This window comes from Anabrus simplex, chromosome 1, assembly GCF_040414725.1.
Source record: "Anabrus simplex isolate iqAnaSimp1 chromosome 1, ASM4041472v1, whole genome shotgun sequence".
Taxonomy (NCBI): Eukaryota; Metazoa; Arthropoda; class Insecta; order Orthoptera; family Tettigoniidae; genus Anabrus; species Anabrus simplex.
Window position 1 is genome coordinate 540,625,068 of NC_090265.1, and position 12,652 is coordinate 540,637,719.

General features: G+C 40.5%; 1 protein-coding gene across 1 annotated transcript in view; it reads right to left on the reverse strand.

Annotated features, from left to right (window-relative positions):
- Positions 1-12,652, reverse strand: part of prom (prominin) — a 330,972-nt gene that overhangs the window by 9,930 nt on the left and 308,390 nt on the right. Inside the window, exons 15-16 of the mRNA XM_067150593.2 lie at positions 8,668-8,795; positions 116-181 (exon numbers count right to left, since the gene is read on the reverse strand). Of these exons, the coding sequence (XP_067006694.2) occupies positions 116-181; positions 8,668-8,795 (194 nt within the window). The remainder of the gene's footprint in view (positions 1-115; positions 182-8,667; positions 8,796-12,652) is intronic.

The following is a 12,652-nucleotide window of genomic DNA, read 5'->3' on the forward strand; positions in this document are numbered from 1 at the left end:
CTTTATTTGCACCTTCATCCGCAAGTTCATTTCCTGAAATCGCAACGTGGCTTGGTAGCCACGCGAACGTGTTTCTGGTGCCAACAGAGTACAAGGCTACGTACAACATACTCACCCTGGAGTCGCCCAAGGCCGTGATGGTTCTGGAGGATCGGGAATAATTGCTGCCTCTGGAGGGCTCCTGAAAATCACAGTGTAGATTACTAGATGTGATCAGGAGAATACGAAACTGTAACGGTGCAAAAACTTTCAGGATGAAATAACAACAGAAATATTACAGTGCCTACTATTCTGTATTTATAAGATGCTGAATGTTAGTGTCTTCAGTTCAGCGAGTTTCTTTTAACAACCGACTTGAAATTTAGTGAACGAGCAAACGATCCAGCGAAATTAAAATATTTGATTTTGGTATATTTGATTCATCCATACCGGTGTTTAAGGATTATACAGTACATAGGCCAAGTGAGAAGTGGAGATTGAAACAGAATTCTGCACGACTAACGTTGTTGTTGTTGTTGTTCAAGTTTGGAACATCTAATTGATCTTTCAGTCATCCTTTATTTCGTATCGAATACATCCATTATTGCAAGAAAATCTCCTTTAAATAAATTGTATTTTCTTCGTTATTAAATATTACATTAAGTAAATAATTTATCCTTGAATCAGTCTGTGGCATCTATAGTTTCTTGCGTCAGTGAATGTCGAGTTAGTTCGGCAATGACACTAACATTTTGCCGTAAGGAGACTACACTGCCATTGTAATCTTGTTCAAATTTGCCTGTGGATTTTTAGGAGTACCGGTATATAGGATGTTTCAAAAATGGGGGGAATAATTTCAGTTATGTATTTGTTATATGTAGACACTCAAAATAGTTCATTACAACATTTTCCCAGAAATGCTTCGTTTCCGAGTTATGGCGTTCACAACACTGAACTTCACCGGAACGTTTTCTTTCCGCAGGTCCTTGCCATTACGGAAGATGTTCAAAATGTCCACCTCCTGCTTGAATACAGATCTCACATAGATGTCTCATTGACTTGGGTCGAATGTTTCCTGATCGATGGATAGGTAGAGGTGACCCGATTGCTTGGTCTCCACGCTCACTTGATCTGAACCCTCTCGTTTTCTACTTGTGGGACCATTTAAAATCATCGGTGTATTCGTCTCTGCTGCCTGATGTGGAAACCCTTCGGAATCGAATTGTGGTATCGTGTGAGGACATACGCAGTACTCCTGGCGTTTGGGATTGTGTTCGCAGGTCAATGAGACATCGATGTTAGGTCTTTATTTAAGCAGGAGATGGACATTTCGAACTTCTTCTGTAATGATAGTGACCTGCGGAAGAAAAACGTTCCGGTGAAGTTCAGTGTTGTAAACGCCGTAACTCGGAAATGAAGCATTTCCGGACACATGTTGTAATGCACTATTTTGATTGTCTACATGTAACCAATACACACCTGAAATTATGCCCCCTATTTTTGAAACACCCTGAATAGGTTTCTGGTTTTCAAACTGTAGCAGCAGGATAGAACTTTTGGTGCATTTTCTATTGCACACGAAATTATTAAAGTACCAGTATTCGTACTCTACAACTCGCTATAATCAGAACCAACATACTTCTCAACAGAAAACATTTCGATGTCACACGGAGCAATTCACCTGAACTACACCAGCGAATGCCGGGCTGAGTGGCCTACACGGTAAAGCGCTGTCGTTCTGAGCCCAAGTTCGCGAAATTCAATCCCGGCTCATGGTGGTATTGGCAGGCGCTCAAATACGCCAGCCTCCTGTCGGTAGACATACCGGCACGTAAAGGAACTTCTGAGGGATAAAATTCCGGTAACTCGACGTCGTAGAAAACTATAATAGTAGTTGGTAAGACGTAAAGCAGGTTCGAATCCCACTACCGGCAGCCCTGAAGATGGTTTTCCGTTGTTTCCCATTTTCATACTGCACCCTTTATCGGCTCAATTCGATGGGTGCAACACCAGGCAAATGATGGGGCTGTACCTTAATTAAGGCCATGGTCGCTTCCTTCCCAGTCCTAGCCCTTCCCTATTCTATCGTCGCTATAAGACCTATCTGTGTCGGTGCGGCGGAAAGTAACTAACAAAAGACGTAAAGTATCAGTATCAGTATTTATTTAAACATAACAGGCCATTAGCCCGGATACATGTTTACAAAGCCCCTTTCCATGCACAGATAACTAAGAACAAAATAAAAGAAACACGAGACTCCTTGGGCATGCCATGAGGCCCGTCAGATACTCCGGAAACGTGACACTCCCAAAGAAGGGTCACCACGGCAATCATCCTCAGTTCCTACATGCCACGAAAAGACGTAAAGCCAATAACATTATAACTATATCAGAGATCAAGTATATCCCCAACACCTTGGGAGACATATGTCAAGACCACGAGAACTCTGCGTTTGATAAGCTCCCCTTTTTCATCTGATCTATTTTTGTCGATACGTGTTCTTTCCTGTATTGCGTTTGCGAGTCCTAGAATGTTTCATTCTCTCCACGTTTCATGGTTCATCGTCTTTACCCTTACTCACTGAGAGATCATAACGTGCTTTCCTCAACTTTCAGTCGAGGAACTGATGATCTCTATGTTATTTCTCCTAGAAATGAATCATTTCTTATCTTGTGAGTTCAACGAACTCTCCGAATAGTTCAAGCTCTCTAGGTGGTAGAAGTTAACTGAACAACATTCACAATTATCACAGTGACCTGTGACATCCCATCACCGTGGTGTTCACATCTGTAGCTACCATAAACTGGAGCAAAACAGAAGAAGGTACAAGCGAAAATGTTGACATCACAGAACCTATATGTATATTTCTACTAGGTTCATTTGAGATACTTGAAATATCTGGAGCGTTCAGTCACGGATTTTAAACGAATACAGTGTACTTACGTTCAACGATATAACGACCCAATTTTAATTGAAAAAACCCTACAACCTGTTTTCCAGTCTTTGACCGGGTCAGGGATGTAATGAATGAATCATATATAGGCTATTATTACAATGGGGTCGCCACTCCCAAGGTGATCTATTAATGATTGATAAATACTATGAAATGATAATGAAGAGTGTTGCTGGAATGAAAGATGACAGGAAAAACCGGAGTACCCGGAGAAAAACCTGTCCCGTCTCCGCTTTGTCCAGCACAAATCTCAAATGGAGTGACCGGGATTTGAACCACGGTATCCAGCAGTGAAAGGCCGACGCGCTGCCGTCTGAGCCACGGAGGCTCGTACCCAATTTTAATTCAACACACGAAATTATTTTAAATCCAAGTAGACAGAAATAAAACGGAAGGACGAGAACATTTTTCAGTATTTATTTTCTAGTATACAATGTGTACAGAAGAATTTATTACACAGCATTTTTATTTCAATGACAGATAAAATACATATTTTGTAGGTTACTTACTGACATTCAAGATATAAGAACACTTCTCTAATTATGAAAATCAGAATATATTAGGAAACATCAATCTCTGACATTTTTCTGCGGGTATGTTTATGCAAAATAATAGACACTTGCTACTTGACAGTTCTATATTTATTATCGTAACTTCCACAGGCCATAATGTGAGTAGCTCACTTCCTACCTCCCCTACCTGCTTCCCACTTGTCACAACCAAACTGTGAGTTCGTGGAGTTACAAAGAAGGTTACAATTAATTGGAGAGCTAAGAATTAGCAAAGCACTTTGCTTGATTTGTTTGCGATCATAAGTCGATTTTAAAAGACAAATATTCATCACCATTCTGCTAAAACTGGGAATTTGTCTTTGGTATGTTTTAATAAATAATAATGTTATTTGTTTTCTGTTAAATACTTTTATGACTTTCGGCTATCTTGAGGTGCTGGAATTTGGTCCTGCAGATATTCTTTTACGTGCTGTTAAATCTGTCAGAACAAGGCTAACGCATTTCAGCACCTACAAATACCACCGGACTGAGTCGGGATCAAACCCGGCAATTTGAAATCAGAAGGCCAGCGCTGTACTGCCTGAGCTACTCAGCCCGACTTGATATGTTGTAAATGCTTTTATAAAATGTCTACGCTTATTTTAATAATACACCCGCCGAATATTGCTACTGGGAAGAATTACCTCAGTTGCGCTGTCAGTTAGTCGTTATGTTCCTATTCCCAAGATAGTGGGTTCGATACTGACTGAGGCCAGTGGCAGCTGAGGGTGTTTAAATCTGACAGATCAGTGTCGTTGGTTTCAGACACGTTAAAAGACACCTGTGGAGCAATATTCTTGCAACCTGGCGTCTCTTAAAAATATGTATAAATTGAAGGGACGTTAGATTATTATTATTATTATTATTATTATTATTATTATTATTATTATTATTATTATTATTATTATTATTATTATTGCCGGGCTGAGTGGCTCAGACGGTTTAGGCGCTGGCTTTCTGACCCTAACTTGGCAGGTTCGATCCTGGCTCAGTCCGGTGGTATTTGAAGCTGCTCAAAAACCTCAACCTCGTGTCTGTAGATTTACTGGCACGTAAAAGAACTCCTGCAGGACTAAATTCGTCGGCGTCTCTGAAAACCGTAAAAGTAGTTAGTGGGACGTAAAGCAAATACAATTATTATTATTATTATTATTGTTATTATTATTATTATTATTATTATTATTATTATTATTATTATTATCGTCGTCTTATTTATTAGAATGAGGTGTAACCATTTGGAGGTGCGAAAAGTGAAGTTCAGTGGATTAGAATGCCACTTCAGACTATTTCAGAAGGATGTTTCCACTTCGAGACTGTCAAAACACAGTGTTATCATTAACAACACCACACAATGTCTAGTCCACATACAGTGTTTACTGCTACTGGAAAGTCTTATCCACAGGAGGACTAACGAAAGTTTACCTGTCGATGATGTTACACTTAAGAAAATGGAAATTGCAACGCCATAAAGGCATTGGTCGTTTGTGTTGATTTTCAAGGTATTGAACGATGCCATGTAGGTATGTAAACGATCAAAGATTCAGACCCATTGGATTGTTGCTACAGGTCTCCCCACGTGATTGGTCGCGGAGGAATCAACTCCAGTGTACGGACTCTGGTGTAGCGTAGTTGACTTGCAGTCTGTGCAGTAAAGTGTTCCCCGTCGAACATGCCTCGACGACAGAGAAGAGCACGCTATCAACAACTGTCGCCGTTTGAGAGGGCTCGGATTATTGGGCTGTGTGAGACTGGATTATCGCTAAGGACTGTCGCTGCACGTGTTGGCCGACAGGCATCTACGGTACAACGTGTATGGCAGCAGTGGTCAAATGAACGTACCCACACTCGAAGACCTGGCACAGGCCCAGCGCGACAGACAACTGTGAGAGAGGATCGCCGCATCATTCGGATGGCCCGGATAGAACCCCATGCAACAGCAGTGCAAATTCGAGCAGCTGTGGCACCCCACGTTACACAACAAACAGTTGGTAATCGCCTGTGTGCAGCTGGCTTACGAGCCCGTGTCCCTGCAGAAGGTGTTCCATTGACCCCACAACAGCGACGTGTAAGGCTGGCCTGGTGTTAAGAAAGATCGACGTGGGTCGACGAATGGCGTAGGGTCGTCTTTAGTTATTAATCGCGCTTCTGTCTTGCCTGCAGTGATCGCTGGAATCGTGTGCGCAGACGTACCGGGGAGAGGGGCCTCCCAGACCTTATTGTCGAGAGGCACACAGGGCCAACACCAAGCATTATGGTCTGGGGAGCTATTGGCTTTAATGTGAAATCACAATTAGTGCTTGTTGAGGGCACTATGACTGCTCGACAGTACGTTGATAGGGTACTCAATCCAGTGGTTGTCCTTATGATGGCGAACATTGCTAATGGTATGTTTCAGCAGGACAATGCCCGGGTTCACACTGCACGCATCTCAAGAGAAGCTCTCCACGACATCACAACCTTAGAACGGCCCGCCAGATCCCCGGACCTCAGTCCTATTGAGCATGTGTGGGACATGATGGGTCGACAACTGGCCAACCGTCCTCAGCCACCCACAACTCTGGAACAACTGACCCGTGCAGTGCAGCAAGCATGGGCCACAATACCTCAGGAAGCGATCCAGGGCCTTATTGACTCCATGCCTCGACGAATTCATTAATGTATTGCAGCTCGTGGTGGGCACATCCTGTATTGATTGTTGTCCAAACTTGCAGTCAGAGGGACCTGAAAGTGTAATCATCGAATCACAAGCGAACACTCGTCCTGCACGTTCAATTGCAGCAGTGTAGCACTACTCCTTCTGGGTGTTGCGATTTCCATTTTCTTCAGTGTATATTTTCTATTTAGTAGAGAGGCGAGGAGTTACTTAGGAGCTACATTTTACAAAGTGGTCACTATCAGCGTTTAAAACTCATTAAGATAAAGTTTTTACTCTTTCCCTGTGCAACGAATGAAGAACGAGTCAAGGTACTATCATATCCACCTGAATCAAAAGCGAATCCATCCGGCTCCTTAACTAAATAGCATGCTGGCTTTGGTCCAATGTGTCCCGGGTTCGATTCCCTGCCGGGCTGAGGATTTTAACTTTCATTAGTTAATTCCTCTGACTCGGGTGCTGAATATTTGTGCCGTCTTCAACATTGGACTTCATCTCAGGTGAGCTGTATGCCGGGCCCTTCTGCAATTCTTAAATTGAACTCGGCCCTTTAAGGACGTCATTTAATAACACTAACCGTTATGGTACGGAGGCGGACATCGTTGGACATGAGCAGAAGGGCCGGCAGTGCTTGTACCCTGCTGAGTTGCCTCCACACGCTCGGCTTTCTGGTGTTCCCTGCATTTTCTGGTCCACTTAGCCCCACTCATAGTGGAAATTACCTGGGTTTCTTGACCCACTCTATCTGCGACTTGTCTGAAACGGGCATTGCAACGCAATGTTACACGCTAATTATTATTATTATTATTATTATTATTATTATTATTATTATTATTATTATTATTATTATTAGGTTTACGTCGTACTAACTGCTCTTGCAGTTTTCTGAGACGCCGAGGAACGTACCAGTAAATCTATCGACACGAGACTGTCGTATTTGAGCACAGATTACAAACCTCTTCACATGGCTAAGACGGTAGTTAAAGGTTGTAGTAAGGATGTAGAGGAAAGAGCGTGTAAACCATACCATCCGTCTTATAACTGGCACATCAGACCTACACCTGTTTTCTGGTTACCCATACACAGCCACATACCATCTCCTTCTATGCAGTGGAGTACGAAAAAAAAAAACCTACAGAAAAATCCCCATCTCCCAACCATCAGTAAAGGAAGGCTTCACCGTCATCACCCATCCCTGGAAACTGCAAACATGTTAGTTGACAACGGGTTTAATATTAATGACTGCTGGAGACTGACATGGTAATTCATGCTACGAAGGAACAACTTAAGATGCCGTGCATATCGTGCAAGCCTACTAGCTTTAAATTGCCAGGCAAAATCTAGTCGGTTCTTAACCGAATAAGAACCAACGCTGGTAGGTGAACAAGTGGAAGAAAATAACCTCTAAGTTGTGACTGGGGCGCTGAAAAGCAGACTGTTCACCATGTAGTCCAAGAATGTCCTCTGAGAGCTTTCTTCCGCGATCAAGCAGAGGTATCAATAAACTACATTTGTGCCTTGGATATTAGTTTGTAATTTTATTTTTAGGTAATTATTAATTTTTAGTGATGTAGCCATACGCTAAATAAATAAATAAATAAATATACTGTGCTATGTTTGATTGATGAGAAGTGTGTCAGGACGAATACGAACACCGGCCCTGGGCTGGATGAATTAACCATACGCAATTAAAATTCCCAACCCAGCTGGGAATCGAACTCGGGGCTGACAATTGAGCCAAGGAGCGGGACCGAATTATATGACGTTATCACATGAAGAAAGTGGTCGCCACAGATAGTGTTCTCAAGTTGGTGACCAACGGTGGCCGTGCACGATCTCTAGTCTCGAGTCTCGACCACTGAAGGCGGTCAGAAGTAGTTCTGTGTACAGGCGGCCTTAATACTCCATCAGTACTAATTGTTCACAAACGAATTGGCATTATAAATATATGTACAGAACAATATACGTATAGGATATAACAACACCGTTTACAGGTTATTAATTAATATCTAGTTATATTCATGTTCGTTTATAGATAATATGAACATTTTATCGATTTAAAACTATAGTTAGTAATATACTGTATGTCTTAAACTACACTTATCACCGAGCATATCACACAGAGAAGTCAGGAACTTGATGGTAGTTTTCTTCTTCCCTTGCCTTCAACTCCACATGTTTGGATTTAATTAATATTCGAGTTCCTTCCATTCTTCTTATATTCTCGCAGGATTTCAGTTTCATTTGATCCAAGAATCCCAACTGTAATAATAATAATAATAATAATAATAATAATAATAATAATAATAATAATAATAATAATAATAATGGTATCCTTCTGTATGCCTGAATATACTAGAAACCGCAACAACTGGGACACAATAATTGAACATTTATTGATACCGACTCTCCTGTGATGAACTATGACATTCTACAGGACATCAATCTGAACTCTGCAGCAAGAGGAATAATGTCGTTTCTTTTTTCCGCGTATTTTCCAGGGTATGCAAATACATGTATAATTAACTTACTCTGTGTGCGAGCGAGGAAGCAGACTGCCGGGTCTGGACTGCCGATAACACGCTGCCAGCTTGATGCACAGGGGTATAGCCACCAGCAAGAGCAATAGACACCACACAGTCGCGAACCAGAAACCATTCTGAAACAGAAATGAAGCAGTACTTCAGATTATGTTTTCTGATATAGTATATGTGGTAGCCTACGTGCCGTGGGGATGTTAAGTACTCTGTAAAAGACCCAAAATATGAACTTTTCGCGACTGCTATCGATTTAACTACGGTGGTCTTAGCATTTTCATTATATTGGCCGTGAAGAATGTTAATATATCTTAAATGACATTTAAGAATTACAGAATGAATAAAATAGGAAAAGGTGTTTACTGTAGTTATCATATGAATAATGAATGCATTGTGAACAAATATTTCATTATATTCTAGATCAGGGGTTTCCAAATGGCGGCCCCAGGGCCGCATGAGGCTCGCGAAGTCATATTTTGTGGTCCGCGAGGGCTTTAAAATATATTTTAAGAAATGTGAAGAAAATGTACATAAACTATTTCATAGCTCGTTCAAGAATGTATTAATTTTTATATCCTTTACAGACCCAAGTCAGAACTAATTCATTCTCTAATATTATTTGCTGTTTATAAGTATTCACTTGGGATGAATAGATTATTTTTTATTGTAAAAAATGAAAATCCAAACTTCGGCGGAAAATGAGCTCTCACAACCGCCAATGCTACTTCTTAACCATTATAAAAATGGCTGGGGAATCCATACCAATTCTTGAACTCCATTCCAACCTCACTGTGGACATTTTTTACAACGTAGCATGCAATGAATACCATGAAATATTTCAGTTTTCTTAGGTGTAAGAAGAGGATTCATTTTTTAGTTCTTCTCTCATTGGCAGTACTGGCTGGTACACAGTGCTGCATACTCGAAGAAATTTTCAGGGGAGTACTGCTGGAAGTACATTGCTGGGATTTTAGGATATTGCAACTGGCTATCATTATTCCCTTCACACTAATCCCACTAAATTGTCCTTCTTTAAGTTTTATTTTGACTACCTTATTAATTTCAGTTTGTCTTTCGGTCATTTGTTTTTACTTTTTGCCATTCGTCAAATATTAATTCAAATGAACTGACATTGTTCGGTACCCTTCTTAAAAATTCAATTGTCCTGGGTATTATAGTGTTTATTTTTAATTTCACTCTTTTATACAATATTGTAAAGTAGTGTTTTAAGCAATTAAAATTATTAAACCTTCATTTCGATTGAAATATGCATAGTATTTCGTACAGGTACATCTGTTCTATTTACGGAATTTTATGAAAATTTGCCTGTTATTAACGTGCGGCCCGCGAACTTGGCTAAGGTTTCCAATGTGGCCCTCGAGCTCATACAAATTGGAAACCCCTATTCTAGATGTACTCTATGTATGTATGTATGTATGTATGTATGTATGTATGTATGTATGTATGTATGTATGTATGTATGTTTTTAACCGTTTATTCACAGCATCCCCCATTACATGACAGTAATATTACAATGCCTGAGTAATCATAGTACAAATGAAACTTAATTTTTTAATTACATGTGAGATACATTCTTGCTATTTGCTTTACGTCGCACCGACGATGGGAGAGGAAAGGCCTAGGAATGGTAAGGAAGCAGCCATGGCGTTAATTAAGGTACAGCCCCAGCATTTGCCTGGTGTGAAAATGGGAAACCACGGAAAACCATCTTCAGGGCTGCCGACAGTGGGGTTCGAAGCCACTATCTGCCGAATGCGAGCTCACAGCTGTGCGCTCCTAACCGCACGGCCAACTCGCCCGGTGAGATACATTCTTGATACGATGGCTTTTATGATGTACGTAAGTAAAAAACAATGATAAATTAAACAAAACTATGTCGGTTTTTCACAGTTTTTCAAATACAATTGAGTTTGTGAAACGTAAGCACTGTTTAAAATACTTTTTGACTAAGCTACTTTTGCTTACTGGCCACGACTCTGTACCTGAAATATCTTTAATTAAAATGCTTCCTTCTCGCTCAAGTAATTCATAATGAAATAATAGATGGTCAACAGTTTGATTACTGGCATTACATGGGCATATGGGACTATCTAAAATTATTAAACGATGAAAATAAGCTCTTAATTTTCCATGATCCGTTACCATTGCTATGGAATTTGTATGCATGTAAGTTGAGTTCTCGGCTCTAAGGTTGGTTGGATCTCAAACAATTTCACCACCAACAGTCACAGAAAAACGGGCATCACCGAGAAAGCGTATTAGAGAAATAAGTGAGGTAGTTTCTGATGCTTTCCTTAGAGGGCGATGCCTCAGTGAACCAGAAAGTTCTATTACGTTAAAATATGCTGTGTTGCAAGGTTTTCGACCTACTGTATTTATTACATGTTAAAAACATTAAAATATGTTAGTATATTGTGTGGCCTGCCATATAAGTCGTGTTCGCATGTCTTGGGTTCGCCATCTCTGGGCTAGTCCATACCAGAAGACACAGGGCACTGTAAACTTTCACATGTCCCCAGAGAGCTTAGTTTTGCCCATATTACGTTTTTAAGGCTTAACATCCCACTGGTGAAACTTTCCCGAAAGGTCTGCTTCACTTCGAGTAGAGAAATAGAAACACTTTCTATTTGTATTCACTTGTATTTCACTTTGTATTTGGTAGTTTGCTGATTTAACATGTTTGCGTCGGCGTGTACATATAAGTTGTTCTCAGTAGCTCCATGCACCACCTATGGTACATTCTTTCGTACTGATTCGCATCTCTGTCCTCTCAGCAGATTTAGCAAGAAATTCATTTCTTGACGCACAGATCCAGGAGCATTCTCCGTGTGTGATGTAATTATCGGTCACGCCTGGCGACCATAAATAATTCCCGAAACCATCAATAATGTCGGTAAAAACTTAATAAGTGTAAAGAAACCCTTGCATTCTTTAACTGCGTAATGATTACTAGACCGATCAATGCTCCTAGAGAGGACTGATCTATTATTTGAGGCAGCCTTGATGAGAGAAAGAGGCCAATCGTGTGTGGACCACCGGTAGTCTGTGCCTGGATTTCCTGTGGTCCATCGTACGTCACAGGTGGTACACGAAAACATAGGTGGAAATACACCATCAGCACTGTTACGAGGACATATCTTACTAATATACTTTTTCTTTTTAATTTGCTTTACGTCACATTGACACAGACACGTCGTATGGCGGTGGTGTAATAGGAAAAGGCTAGGTGTCGGAAGGAAGCGACCGTGGCTTTAATTAAGGTACAGCCTCAGCATTTGTCTGGTGTAAAATGGGAAATCACGGAAAACCCTCTTCAGGGCTGCTGACAGTGCGGTTCGAACCCATTATCTCAAGCATGCAAGCTGACATCTACTTGATCCAAACCGCACAGCCACTTGCTCGGTTTTCTAATATCTAATATCTGCAATATCTACAATAAATCGGTAGACGCGGATATTCTACATACATCAGGAAGAAGGGTAAGTACTGTAGTATTGAACTCCATTATGAAAGTGTTATGAATAAAGCGCAGCTCTATATTTGACGATTGAAAGCCAGTGTCTATTGCAATTCAACAACTAACAATTGACTGGTCCAGCGGTAAAAGGCACATAATACAAAACCATAAATTTGCAGGAAAGAAGAGCTTTTGTAAGTCTCTATTGCGTAAAAATGAGGTACGGAATTGAAATTACTGAAAGGTTTTCTTAAGAGGGATCAAAATAATACACAAACTATTAACTTATTGGCTGAAATACAAACACATTATTACGCATTCATTATCCATTTTAATGAAGAAAATGGCAGGAAATTAGTGAAGGTCTTTACTTACTGAAATGATCTTGTAATTTAAAGTAGGTTCTGAAAATGACCTCAGTGTGCTTAAATGCACTATTGTGTGAACCTTAACATGTTATCATAAACTTCGCGCAGTTCAGCGGCACAATTTCTCAAAACT